Source organism: Cololabis saira, chromosome 13 (assembly GCF_033807715.1).
Source record: "Cololabis saira isolate AMF1-May2022 chromosome 13, fColSai1.1, whole genome shotgun sequence".
In the NCBI taxonomy this organism is placed as follows: domain Eukaryota; kingdom Metazoa; phylum Chordata; class Actinopteri; order Beloniformes; family Belonidae; genus Cololabis; species Cololabis saira.
Window position 1 is genome coordinate 39715075 of NC_084599.1, and position 15115 is coordinate 39730189.

The 15115-nt window shown below is 40.6% G+C and overlaps 1 protein-coding gene across 1 annotated transcript; it reads right to left on the reverse strand.

Annotated features, from left to right (window-relative positions):
- Nucleotides 1-3097: 3097 nt before the first annotated feature.
- Nucleotides 3098-4850, reverse strand: rgs16 (regulator of G protein signaling 16). The gene is made up of 5 exons (XM_061737298.1): nt 4594-4850; nt 4357-4440; nt 4207-4268; nt 3944-4110; nt 3098-3854 (listed from the first exon to the last, which is right to left on the reverse strand). The coding sequence occupies exons 1-5, from the start codon at nt 4635-4637 to the stop codon at nt 3639-3641; spliced, it is 573 nt and encodes a 190-aa protein (XP_061593282.1). The 5' UTR covers nt 4638-4850; the 3' UTR covers nt 3098-3638.
- Nucleotides 4851-15115: the final 10265 nt, after the last annotated feature.

A 15115-nucleotide genomic window follows, 5' to 3' on the forward strand; every position in this document is an offset into this window, starting at 1 on the left:
TTCTGCACAGTCCATTTTCATAGTTTGATTGCCACGCCCATAATTTCTTGCATCCCTTCAGTCCACGCCACTGTTTACGATGAGTAATATACTCAAACTCCCTAAGAAGATATATATTTATATATATACAAGCCAGCAGATATGATTTTAGATATTTTGCAGCGCAGTATCAGGCCAGCAGAGATCATTTTAGATGCTTCCCGTGCCCTGATTTCTCCTTTTCTCTCTAAAAATCTGTTTTGCGGCGCAGTATCATCAGTGTTAGCTTAACTCTGTTAATAAGCTGATAAATTGGGGGGTGTAAGTTCCTGACATTCATCCTGCAGTGGCAGTGAGGTGATTAGTATCTTACCTGAATGCATTAAGTGACGGGAGCATTATTTGATAGGATGTTACTGGACTATCAAATGATGCTACCCCTGAAATATTGATTTAAAATTGATAATATGGGATGTTGAGTATTTGATCCTTCAAAATACACTACCCATGACATGAATTACATTACACTTTGTGAACATTATATGATAAAGAGAAGAAAAAAAACAAGTATATGGCTTTATTTGATATTCATTCAGTCATTCTCCTTTATTTAACCAGTTAGGTCATTAAGAACATTCTTATTTACAATAACAGCCTGGCAAGAGACAAGGACCACTTGGGGGAAAGGAAGTGGTTTAGGGAATAAAACACAGTAAAATTGTAGCTCTACAAAGGTAGAAAAACCATTAGGTAGCATTTTTTGATAGGGTAGCAAAAATCGATAGATAGACGCTATCGGTTTATGCAGCATTTGTGTATGTAGCATTTTTTAACAGCAGAAATCAACAGAACACCAGCTCTCCTTCATCTTCAGGAGGAGGTAAGATGTGAGGAAGGGGTGTGAGGATGGAGGAGCTGGGAGAAAAACCGTTGCATCTTTTACATCCACCTTAAACACGATTCAGTACAACGTGATACGTGTCAGATTTTTTGATGATGGCACGTGCAAATCAAAGCCTTTTTTAATGTCTTTGAATCATTTTGTTGTTAAACTTCGCTATAGAAATAAACCTGTCTTGCCTTACATCTTCTTTTATAATCCTAGTTATGTCTACTCTGACCATTTTACATTGATAATATTTTCCTCACGTCTTTACTCTCACTCTGTCACCCTCCCAGATCCTTGTTTTGGTTTGTTTTACATTCAATATGTGATTTATTATTTTTATTTACAGATATGCTGTAAAGCCAGTCGAAAACAAGAAAACAGGGAAACGCACTAGGACTACAGTCCTACTGTCTACTGTCTCAGAAAATTAGAATATTGTAACAAAAAAGTCATACATTCTGGATTCATTAAAAATCAACTGAAATATTGCAAGCCTTTTATTATTTTAATATTGCTGATCATGGCTTACAGCTTAAGAAAACTCAAATATCCTATCTCAAAAAATTTGAATATTCTGGGAATCTTAATCTTAAACTGTAAGCCATAATCAGCAATCTTAAAATAATAAAAGGCTTGCAATATTTCAGTTGATTTGTTATGAATCCAGAATGTATGACATTTTTGTTTTTTTAATTGCATTACAGAAAATAAAGAACTTTATCACAATATTCTAATTTTCTGAGACAGTCCTGTAAATGTTCATCGACAGCCCTATTCTGCCCTCAAGTGGCCGGCAGGAGAACTGCACTGTGGAAGTGCACTTTTATTATTCATCACATTTTGTAGAACTGATTTATTTCCATGTTACTTGCATATTTTTTGTCAGGGTAACTACTGTAAGGTAAGATGGTCGGAGTTAGGTTCCACCTCTCCTACATCTTCAGGAGGAGGTACGATGTGAGGAAGGAGTGTGAGGATGGAGGAGCTGGAGGAAAAACCGTTGCATCTTTTACATCCTGCTTAAACACGATTCATGCAACGTGTCGGATTTTCAGATGATGGCACGTGCAAATCAAAGCCTGGTTCCCCCTCCGGAGCTCTGGCCTCTCTCTCGCCTCCCCTTCGCCTCTCCGTCGCCTCGCAGCCTCCTCCACGTGCAGGAAAACTGGCTTTGAAAACAAGACTCTGCTAAATAACACCTGTCTCCTCTTGTTTCACAACAACACTTATCCGGCGCGAGATTGCACTCCTGACTCACAACACAGCGCCCAGTTTTAGCATCTGATAACGCTGCATATTCAGACGCTGGTGTCCAAGTAGATTTATATAACTGCTCCTCTATAATTCATCAGACGGGGGTAATATCGGCCATCCTTCCCCCGCGAGGTTTCTAACGCAGTTACACAGCGTTTGTCTGTTTCTGTTATTATAAATACGTGTTAGCTGAGCCGTCACATGCCCGGCATGCAGCCGTACCTGGACGGACACGCAGCCGTTGCTGTGTGCACATCCAGATAGAAATGTCAGAGCGTTGCCATGGAGAAGGAGGCGGCAGCGCGAAGCCGGGCACATGGATCGGGCCTGTGCACCAGCTGCCGTCCTCCTATTAATGGCTCCACTCCACACTGATGACATCTGAATACACAAACGTGACATTCAGCCACTCTGAGCTCCGCCCACCATGGGGAGAAGCTCCCAACGACTCGTTACAGCGATGCATTTACATGTTAATCAGATCATAAACATTATTACCTAACGACAGGCCTGGGACGGCGCTGTGCTCTCGGCCAGTAGCTCGCTCCCTCGTCGTCTTTTATCACCTCGGGTTGATGGCTTGTGCAAACAGTGTCTGAAGCAACAATAAAGCTTTACAACTGTCCCTATTACGTTAATCCTGTCACATCTTCCTGTTTGCTCGAGGGCTCCTTGGCTCCTCGGCGCTGGGGGGGTTGTCACCTCGGGAGCTCGTTACGACGCCGTTCTGCACGACTCCATCTACATAATGGCTCATAAACGGCCGGAAGTGTGTCACTTCCCAGGATAAGGGATTACACAAGTTTGCACGGCAAGGTGCAAACCTCATGTTTACGTTGGATGGTTATTCTGTGTCACTGGGGTAAAGGAAACATTTCTATTGATCTGTGTGTGGCAACTCAATGTTGATATTTTGCAGCTTAGAAACAAGTTGAAGTTTTTATTCAAGGAGGACAACGGCTTTTTGTTTCCACGTTTTATTTTTCAAATAACTTATTAGATTGTCTTTTATGTGTTTGTGTGTAAAAAAGGAAACAATATATAAACATGAAAGTAATTAAATTATACATTTTTTTATCAATGTTAGATAAAAATACAACTCTTACACAGGTAAATAAATACAAATAAATACAAACTCGTCTTTGACAGAGGAACATTGCACATTACAACTTAAAAACGGCAGAAAACGTTTGCCCGGCGGCAAATGAAAGTGCTTTTCCCCACTTCTCCTTTCCTCGTTTTTTAAGTGTCACTGGTGTTGAACTTCCTCTGGACTTTGACCTCCCGACTCCACCAGCCCCTCCACGTTCCTCTTCTCCTTCCATCTCCAGTCCTCCGCCCTGCTGGGAGGACCGGTCCGACGGCGATCCGGCCCGACGGCGATCCGCCCCGACGGCGATCCGCCCCGACGGCGATCCGCCCCGGACCTCGCGGCGTAGGCACCAGCTTCCCAATGCAGCACCATCAGCCACGCTTTTTCTTGCATTCCGACATCCCCGAGTCAAACGAGTCCCGTTCACGCGTTCTTGTCCTGCTGGGCCGGCTTGCTGGGCCTCCTGCCCGACTTGGCCTGGCACACCAGGTCTCGGTACGCGGCCGAGCGGAGGAAGCGAGGGTAGCAGTCTTTGGCCATCAGCAGGTAGACCTTGTGCTGCGCCGGGTCGAAGCACGAGGGGGTGGGGACCTCCATGTTGGCCCTGGTGATATCCCGGGTCTCATGATCGATGTTTATCTGCAGAAAACAACCACAGGGCACCGGTGAGTATGAGGAAAGGCCGTTGCTATGATGAGATGACGAGGCTGCTGGCGATGCCTCCTTACCTCCCGGGGGGCTTCAGCACCGATGAATTCATCGTAGATTTTCCGGGCTTTGGCGGGTAGTTTGGCAGAACTCTTGCATCTCTTGTAATCCTCACAAGCAAAGTAGAAAGCAATGTTCTCCTCGCTGAACTCGGACACAAGGAAGGCGTTGAAGGCGCACAGGCCATCTGCACGGGGGAGAAACCAATCAGCATTAGTAAGTACTGGGCTCACGGAGGCTGCGGACGCATGTGGGTCTAAAAAACACCTGGAAGTTTCCTTACATTTGCTGGACAGCAGTCTTTCGAAGGACTCTTTCCACCGGAGGCATTCCTCCACGGTCGGCCTGAAAACAGAAGAGGCAGTTAGAGCCGATTCACATGCAGGAGACGAAGGGGGTACAACCACAGCGGCTCGCTTGATCTGATACTCACTTGTTTTTCCCGATGCTGCAGCAGGATAGAGTCCAGTTGGGTTTTTGCAAAATGCTTCCCAGCCTTGCTTTCAGCTCCTTGGCCCTGAGGGGAAAAAGGATGAGACAAAAAGCTTAGATGGTGCACATATTTCCCAAAAGTCTAGTAGATAATAAAACCCCATGTGGTTTCAATTCAGTATTTACTATAAATGACACTATTTTGAAGCGTTCTACATGGATCCAAAGCTGGACGTACCTTTCCAAGCAGCATGAGGGCAGTGATGCGAGTCCCTTACACATAGTGTGTCCGGGGTTGGTTTGCTGCTGGAGTATCCGTTCAGGTGGCAGCTCAGTCTGGAGTGAGAGCGTCTGTGCCTGAGCAGAGCCGGAGCAGGGGTTTTATTTCCCTGCTGCCGCCTCCCCCCTCCGACGTGTCATCAGCACCGCCGGCCAATCACAGAGAGGCTGTGGGAGGATGCAGAAGGACGAGGCTGGGAAATTACTGTCAGCAGATGAAAGCATCTGATAGCAGATGCAAAGCTTTTTCAGCCGATTCCTGGAAAAACTCTCCACCGTGAGTCTTTCAGTGTTTGTTCCCACAAGAAAAAAGTCTCTTGTGTGTAAACATGCTTCTGCAAATCTTCTTTTATATAATACTTAGCTCTAAAAAGGGTTTAATCCCCCCCAGTGCTGTTACACCACTATCAAATCAGCTGTTTTTTTTAAAAATAATTCATACAATAACTGAATCTTTAGTGGCAGGTTTGTCTCCGGATGTCCATTCGGTTGAAATTTCTTCTGCTGGAAAACTCTATGCTCACAAATACAAGTCCGACAAATGGCTGACAGCATCTCCCACATCTGCAGTCGGATGCAGACCTCCCTAAACTGCAGCTAGAACAGAAACACGGGTCCTGAGAGGATGTTGTTACAGTTGGGAGCGCCGTCTATTGATGGGAAAAGAAAGAAAAATCAATAAAATCAAACCACTTAGGGCTTCAACAACATCCAGACTGTTCCAGTTAGATAAACACCTGCAGCAACCGAAACGTGCACGAATCAAAAATGACTGAGAGGGAGTTGTTTTTTTTGTTTTTTTTCTGTGCTGCTGAATAGACATGAACCGTAGCGTTTTATAGGTTATAAACCGAGTCGTGCTGGAAGTTCAGACTACATGTATAAACATGGACGAGGAGGAAACCGGAGAACCACAGACATTCAGCTGCTCATCAGGTCACTTAATTACACATGAGGAGCAAGTAGCGCTGGCCTGGCGTCACGTGGCTCGTCCTACGGCTTACAGTCCTTTACTCCAGGGGTGTCAAACTCATTTTGCTTGGCGGGGCCGGATTTGACCAATTTTTTTTCTCGCGGGCCGCACGCTCAAAATAACAAAAACAGTGCGATTTTTTTTTTTTTCTAATTCTTTTTTTTTTACTATTGTTATCTAATCCAATATCGGTTTAGTTAATTTTAAAGGAAATATGCACTTTGTTTACACTCTTATTATGTAAAATATATTTCTTCAGGATCTTTTCTTGAAATTTCTCTTTTTTTTTCAAATTATGTAAGATACTTTTAATATCATTTTACAAAGATAAACAGAAACAAGTATGTTTTTTTTTATCTTTCGCTTTTTTATAGGAAATTTAATTAAAAGCAAAATCTTTCTTATTACATCCGAGAGTGTTTCTTTGTGATTTAGAGATTTTTCCAGTAGAATTAAGTGTATTTATTTTAAAAAATTGGCGCAGATATTTACGCCAGTGTGCCGAAAAAGTCAGCACTTCTTTTTTAACTGTTTTACTTTGTCATTATCCTCGTATTCAAAACTGAAATTCTCAGAATAAATATCTTTTTTAGCAGTGATATTTTTCGGCAAATGCATTCTAGAAAACTAAAACAATGTCGAAAACTGCTCTCTTTGTGGAATAACAAGGGATTTGTAGAAGAAATATATTATGGGATATGCTGCGATTCATGGCAATTATTTCTGCCTTCCTTTTTAGTAAATTTACATTTCTGGTTTTTGCATTGGAAACTTCTCGCGGGCCGCATGAAAATCTCTCTCGGGCACATTTGACACCCCTGCTTTACTCTGAAACGCAAGCACATGCTCTTTCTGGGCTCTGATAAAGGTATTCACCCCCAGGAGTGATGGGAAGGACGAGGGATTCTCCCCGTTTCATGGTGTTATTGACAGCAGGCAGCATTTATCTGCAGCTGCTGCACTGAGTGCAGGGAGGGAGACCGTGTTCCAGATGGTGGCCTGCAAGTCGCTTATCTTGGATTTGCTTGTCATATAATTCAGATCAAAGGGACATGAGTGAATCTAAGGCCACACATGACTGAATAATGCTAGTGGGGCGGCACTCAAACAAGTTTACAGTGGCCCTTACCGGGCAGCGCCGTTCCTTCCCATAACTGACGAAGGTGGTGGCCCAAATCTCACCTAACCCTGACCCTACCCCTGATCCCAACTCTAAATCTAACCCTAACCCTAACCCTCACCTACCCCTGATCCTACCCCTGATCCTAACCATGATCTGAACCCTAACCCCACCCTAACCCTAACCCTAACTAACTCTCACCTGACTCTCACCTAACCCAGATCCTAACCCTAAATCTAACCCTAACCCCACCCTAACCCTAACTCTCACACAGAGCCGCCTGGGAGATTTGCGAGACCCTGTGCGAAATGGCTAGGGGGGGCCCTAATTTTTGGGGTTTTTTGGGTCGGGTCGGGTGTCTATATGCGCAATTTTAACTCTCCAATTAGCAAAATACTGGATACCTTCCCCTGCCTCATCATCATCTCTTGCCTCGACGCGGGGCCCCACGGCTGCTTGAGACCCGGTCAGATCAGTGATTTTTGTAACAAATTTATCAAACGAGCCTTTCAGAGAGGCATTAAACTCTTCCATTTTCTTTAGTTTTTTTCTTTTTTCATCCCCAAATGGAAATTTCCTGAATCTGTCTTGTTCTCTCGACATTGTGTGACAGTTTGTTCCAACTCCACCGTCTGGATCAGAGCAGCTTGTGTCTGCGCTTGGTCTGATCAGTTGTATTGAACAACAGACAAGCGCATCATTGCACATATATTTATTGATATGCACAGACTAGTACACATTTAGGTCTGTAATGGAATGTGACTGTTGATATTTATAAGGGAAAAAATGAAAAAAAAAATGAAAAAAAAAAAAATATATTTTTTTTTTCAAAAACGGCCCATAGCGCGAGGCCTCGTGCGGTCGCACGGTTCTCACACCCCTTGCGGCGGCCCTGCTCTCACATAACCCTGATCCTAACCCTAAATCTAACCCTAACCCTAACTCTCACCTAACCCTGATCCTAACCCTGATCCTAACCCTAAATTGACTTTAAGTCAATACTAGTTCCTGTTTTCACGTGGAGAAATAAACCCATGACATTGGTGATCCCACAAACGGAGCCGTCCAGTGATCAGAACGAGTCACGGTTAGATGATGTTATTTAATTTAGAATTAATTATTCAGAATTAAATAATTCAGAATTAAACTATTTTCCTTTGAGTTTACATGGAAATAGTAATTCCGAATTGAGGTTTACATGGAAAACACGTTTGATCGGCTTCATCCAATTCCTCTTAAGGTCTGTGGGTTGGGAAGGTTCTGATTGGATTGGGGGGTAGACGTCTTTACGTAAAGACGTCTACCGGAAGTTACGTCTACCGGAAGAAAAACAAACTTAGCCGCTAAAACTTTGAAAAACTCACAATTTTTATGTTTCCTGTTTCCATCTGTTCTTTTAATTATCTCCAGGTCCTCCAAGCTATTTATTAAATAAATGGTCTCTGCTCTTGACCACCGTTTGCTGCATGCTGCATCTTGAAACTTTGTTTTCAAAAACCAGCCCAGCGCGGAATATAAGCGTCATGGAGACAGACGGGCGAGGGAACGAGCAGAAAGAAAGACCGGAATTAATTTAAAGAGGAATGAGTGTTTACATGATTGCAGAATTATTCTATTCGGATTTAAAATCAGAATAAACCAGCCACTTACTTCGGAATTAAGTTTAATTCGGAATGGACATTTTCATTCGGAATTTACGACAGAGTATTAGGGCCAAACTAAGACAAAAAAAAAGGAAATTACAAGAATAAAGTCACAATAATATGAGAATAAAGTCGTAAAATTACGAGAATAAAGTGAATAAATTGCGAGAATAAATTTGTAATATTACGAGAATAAAGTCGTAATATTACGAGAATAAAGTCGTGATATTACGAGAATAAAGTCGTAATATTTTGAGAATAAAGATGCTCAATATTCCTAATTTTAACACAGGGAGAAGATGCTCTTCCTGTTAGAGTTGTCATAAATTATATTCTCATAATATTACGACTTTATTCTCGTAATATTACAACTTTATTCTTGTAATATTATGACTTTATTCTATTACGACTTTATTCTCGCAATATTATGACTTTATTTTCGTAATCTTACGACTTTATTCTCATTATATTATGACTTTATTCTCGTAATTTCGAAAAAAAAATGTATCTTAGTTTGGCCCTAATACTCGCCGTAGGAATTAGGTGTTTCCATGGTAAGTTTTAATCATTTTAAACCGGATTTAAATTTAATTCTCAATTAAAGAGGAATTAAACTCACTCATTGATAATGTTGTTTCTGAGTGTATCCTGCATTAACTTCTGCAGATCTGAACCTGACACACATAAATCAGGCCTTGGAGGGACAAAAAAATCTAATAAAGACATTTCAGAGCTGATTCTCGCATCAGAACCCTTGAAGGCTTCCAATCACCGTCTCTCCTCCGTTACACTGGGGACATTGTGATGCTGCTTATGTAAAGTTGTGACCACGGGCTTTTCAAGGAGCTGATGAGTAAAGGAGCCGTTGGACCCACGTGAAAAGAGAAATGGACTAGGATTTCTGCCGGCCCCTCGTTTGTTTCCAGACGTAGCTGTTATTTATTAAGGTATGGTTAGAGAAAAAAACCTGCCATGTGGAGCATTTGCCCTCCACCGGTGGAAAATGTGTGTTCGCTGGCGTCATCAAACACTTTCTTTTGTAGAAATGTTTTTTTTTTATTTGGAATATCACAGTGTTTTCTTGGAGTTCATTCTGCCACAGGGCTCCAAATTATTCACGCTTTAGTTTTAGCTCACTTCTCCTCAACTGCTGTGGATCCTCCTCTTTCCGGCTCGAGCAAACGTAACAACACACTAGCACCACTGGGCCGTCAATTCATCTAATTCTTGAGGACAAAATACAGAATCATCTGGTCTCTTCCTGGTAAATTCAAAATTGGTATATACCTGGTATTTTTTAATCTTTTAATTTAAATTCTGAACATTTTTTGGGGACTATTTCAAGAAACATGGAGGTAGAAATAAAAAAATATATACATTCTTGGAAATATATCATATTTTTAACATGTTATAATGCGTTTTTCTTGAGTTTATACAATCCCCCCGCCTCCGATTTCCAACAAAATGAATGACTGTTTTAATCATGGATGTATTATAAAACTGGATGGGACGTCAAAAATGGCCGCCCATTCATTTCAATGCATTCTGCTCAGCCAGCGCATAAGCCGAAAAAATCTCTGACTTCCGGGTTTACTTCCGCATACACGGGCCCATAGAGCATGCGCAGTTGAGTCACCTCCCATGATGCTCTGGGGCCTCCCATCATGCCCCGGGGCAATGACGCGAATATTAATATAATATGTATTAATATAATATATTAATTAATGTATATTATTACATGTATAGTATTACATATATTATTAATGTATTAATATAATATAATTACATAATATATATTAATATAAAACATCCGTGGAATGCACGGACACGGCTGTGACGTCAGCCGTGACGTCACGCCCAGAAAGAGACTTTTCTTTGACTTTTCTGGCCGTTATAAAACATTTTTGACGGATATAAAGTCCATGACTTAAAAATATAGAATACAAAGATTAGTAATTGCCGGTGATTACAGCTGGAGGTGTCCTGTGAACAGTTTTAGAGGCTTCTCTTTTACTATTGCGGTCTATGGGAAAAAAGCTTTCTGGGCCCCATGGGATTTTTTGTTGCAGTACCGCGGCTGGCCACTGGGAGAAATCGGCGTGCCTTCTGAGTGCCAGACCCGGGGGCTGGTTTTAATGCACGTTGTATAAACTCCAGCTTTTCCTGACCAGACTGAACTGGTTTTCCTGCCGGCTGTATTTATGTGTTTCTGTAGTAAAACAACTGTGCAACATTAACTTTAGACAACCGGATTATGTAATTGTAGAGTTGAAAGAGGAGATCCAGATCGGATGTTGAACCCAAATCTATGTGACACTGATAGCTGATCATTCAACTGGAACCAAAAGAAAAAAGATTGATCTACTGTCGCTTTTGTTCGACTCTAATATACAATAATGCACTTTACATGTAATATAATCTCCCCTGGATCTCCTCATACCAGTTAATTTCATATTTATTGATTGCTGATAGTTCTTCTAATGCTTGTTATGTTCTTGCCTCTCATATAAGGCTTTTACTTTCTTTATGAGTCAACGCCTGATTTATTAACTCTGATACAAAATGCTGAAAATGTCATCTCAGTGCTTATTTAAATATATTTCTTTTAAAAACCTTGATTTTGCAAGATGTTCGTATAGTTTGGATCATAGAGACCAGCTAAGCTGCAACAAGCTGCACCGTGACATCATTCTCCACATTATTATTATTAATAATAATATTAATAATATTAATAATACAAATAAAATAAATATTATTATTATTATTATTATTATTATTATTATTATTATTATTATTATTATTATTAATAATAATAATAATAATAATGCTTGAGAAGGAAACATTAAAGTTGTCATTCACCACATTAGTATTATTATAAATAATATTAATACAAATAAAATAATAATAATAATAATTATTATTATTATTTATAATAATAATAATAATAATAATAATAATAATAATAATAATAATAATAATAATAATAATAATAATATAATTTTCTGAAAGAAAAATTCATTTAATAAATCATATTTTCATGGCCAACAGCGCTGATACAGTTTTTTAAAATGTTTACCGGTCAGATATGTTTATTATAACTACGTCAGATCCAAGTACTGGAAATTTCCACTGAATTGAAGACGGTCAATGAAGCAGGGCCCTGTCGTGCAGTCTTGCTGATGGTTGCTAGGCAGCTCCATCTCTCTTCTGCCCAGAGATCCTTTTCAAAAACCATCAACCCATTTCCTGCAATGTTGCATCAATAGAAATACAATTAAATAGTCACTCTCTTCTACAAGCTATTAAAGTTCCCTACATCCACTGGGCTGATGCGAACGGGCCGCCTTGCAAGGAATCTAATCATAAGGGAAAATACTTTGTACATTTCTTAAAACCGGAAATATATTTAATATGTTTATTCTTGTGTGCACGTGGGTAATGTTTTTGTTAAGAGGTATCCACGGTGTCTTCACATGTTATTTGGTTGCAGTTGGGCTGCTTGTATCTGCTTGTATTTTCTTCCCTTGAGTTAATCAGCTAAGTGTCTTGGGAACCATAAGGTGTTTTGTAATTTAGTTTTAATCACGTGGTTCTGGTGCAACTATGACACCGTAGGGAAGGAAAACATGTCTAAGAGGATTTCACCATAGATTTTAACAGTAAAGGTAAAACAAGAGGTAAAGAACCATGTATTTCATCATGTATTCAAGTTTAGTTTATGTCTTTTTAATTATTGTGGACTGTTTCTTTTTATCATTCTTTATTCTTCTATTTTATTACTTGTATTTTGCACCATGGGTCAGAGAGGACTGTTATTTAATTGTGCTGTATGTTGAACATAAAGCACATCTGACAATAAAGCTTTGAAACTTGAAACTTGTGTTCTCAAAGCAAGAAAAAACTTTTTTTTTTAAGAAAAAACTTTGATTTAGGTAAATAGCTGGACATTGTGCATGATGTGCACATTAAATGTAATAACCAGGACAGTGCAATAACTTTGTGCAATATTACGCAACACTTTTTCTATCCTTATTATTCTTTTTATGGCACTTTCTATTTTATTTTTATTTATTTATTTTATTTTTATTTTTCTATTTTTGTTTTGATCTTTTATTTTGATCTTTATTTTTAATTTTCTTATCTTTTTATCTTTATAAGGGTGTTTGGCTTTTGGGGGGGTTGATTTGTTAATGACAGTGTTGTGTTTGTGAGATGGAGATGTCAGTTTCCTCCCAAAGAGATAATGTCGTCTGAATCTGAATGAATCTGAAAGTAACTTTGGTTCTCAGGAATATAGACAGACGATATATCAGATAGGTACAGTAGGGGATTGTGGGAGGAGAGGGGAGGCACTCCAGTGAATGAAACAATAATGTCATGCTGTAAAGGGAATTTAAATAAAACATAGGTTGTCACAAACCCATTTAATGCTCATAAGAAAATAAGGCCATATGATGAATACCCCTTCAGGAAGAAGGAAGGAAGGAAGGAAGGAAGGAAGGAAGGAAGGAAGGAAGGAAGGAAGGAAGGAAGGAAGGAAGGAAGGAAGGAAGGAAGGAAGGAAGGAAGGAAGGAAGGAAGGAAGGAAGGAAGGAAGGAAGAAAGAAAGAAAGAAAGAAAGAAAGAAAGAAAGAAAGAAAGAAAGAAAGAAAGAAAGAAAGAAAAGAAAGAAAGAAAGAAAGAAAGAAGAAAGGAGGGAGGGAGGGAAGGAAGGAAGGAAGGAAGGAAGGAAGGAAGGAAGGAAGGAAGGAAGGAAGGAAGGAAGGAAGGAAGGACGGACGGACGGACGGACGGACGGACGGACGGAAGGAAGGAAGGAAGGAAGGAAGGAAGGAAGGAAGGAAGGAAGGAAGGAAGGAAGGAAGGAAGGAAGGAAGGAAGGAAGGAAGGAAGGAAGGAAAGAAGGAAGGAAGGGAGGGAGGAAAGAAAGAAGGAAGGAAGGGAAAAAAGAAGGAAGGAAGGAAGGAAGGACGGACGGACGGAAGGAAGGAAGGAAGGAAGGAAGGAAGGAAGGAAGGAAGGAAGGAAGGAAGGAAAGAAGGAAGGAAAGAAAGAAGGAAGGAAGGGAAAAAAGAAGGAAGGAAGGAAGGAAGGAAGGATTAAGGAAGGAAAGTAGGAAGAAGGGAGGAAAGAAGGAAGGAAGGGAGAAAAGAAGGAAGGAAAGAAGGGAGGAATTGAGAAAAGAAAGAAGGGAGGAAAGAGGAAAGGAAGAAGGAAGGAGAGAGCAGCAGGAAAGAAGGACAGGAGAATTAGGTCATTTTGACCCAAAGACAGTACAAGGGTTAAGTATGGGCTTGGTGCTTAATGTCACACGGTCATTTCAGAGGTCTACTTATACTTTGTTAAATTTTCTGAGGAATATACTGGTGACACAATCTCTGAAACAACTGTATGACAGATTATACTATCATTTTATCACCATGGTTACAGGTCAAGAACTTCACCAGAAAGGAGGTTCCTACTACCAAGGGTGGGAACAGGTTTGATACAGAGAACTTTGGTTGACTGGAACTCTATACCATATTACTCATGTAGGTAGCCAAGATTGGTTTAAGATTTAGTCGAAACAATATCTTTTAAAATGTAATGAATTCCATCCATTATCTATACCCGCTTTATCCTTTGCAGGGTCACGGGGGTCTGCTGGAGCCTATCCCAGCTCATTTCAGGAGAGAGGCAGGAGTTAACCCTGGACAGGTCACCAGTCCATCGCAGGGCCATATATACAGACAAACAACCAGACACACTCACACTCACACACAGGCAATTTAGAATCACCAATTAACCTAATATGCATGTTTTTGGACCGGAGTACCTGGAGGAAACCCACGCAAGCACGGGGAGAACATGCAAACTCCACACAGAAAGGTCCTGCTGGGCCTGGGAGTCGAACCGGGAACCTTCTTGCTGTGAGGCAACAGTGCTAACCACCAAGCCACCGTGCTGCAATTTAATGAATTATGATTTAACATTTGGAAAGGAATAGAATTAAGTTTGAATAGAATTACAGGTAGTGTAAACCAGAGACGTTCAATAAACGAGACAGCCCACTACGGTTCGGTTTCCTGTATCTGTGTCACGTGACTGCCACGCCCCTTTAGGAGACAGGAAGTAGGTCCTGAGTCTATTGAGTCCTATGGGAAAAGTGAACGTGAGCACAGATTATTACCAATTCCTTCGCCCCATAGTAACCTAAGTAAATATGGGACACATTTTTCAAAAGCCACAAACCTTCTGAACATTCTGACACCAAAATGGCAATTTTCAGACCGACAGATTAGGAGAAAATTAGCTTTGTTTGAGACCTGTCTCTGTCTGAGCAACACACTCTCGCAAGATTTGGCTCTCATCGTTTTCCCATCGGATAAAATGAAGTTTAAAACTAAAAGAAAACTTGCATCTTTACTTAATAATACTGTTATTTTTATTATTTAAGTCTTTTTGGAAGAAAGTTGTACTGTATCTAGTGTTGTATGTTCCAAAACGATGTGGAGAGAGGGGCGACCACGCCCACTTAGGAGACAGGAAGTGAGGTCAGAGGGGCGACCCCGCCCACTTAGGCGACAGGAAGTGAGGTCAGAGGGGCGACCACGCCCACTTAGGAGACAGGAAGTGGATACCATTTCATACCATTGGCAGTAACGGTAATGCGTATAGAGTATCTTTGGTGTAAACCCTATCACAATAAAGGTGAAAAGTGTTCAAGAATTTTAAGATAAGGTCATTTCAGGCAGGTATTGTTTAT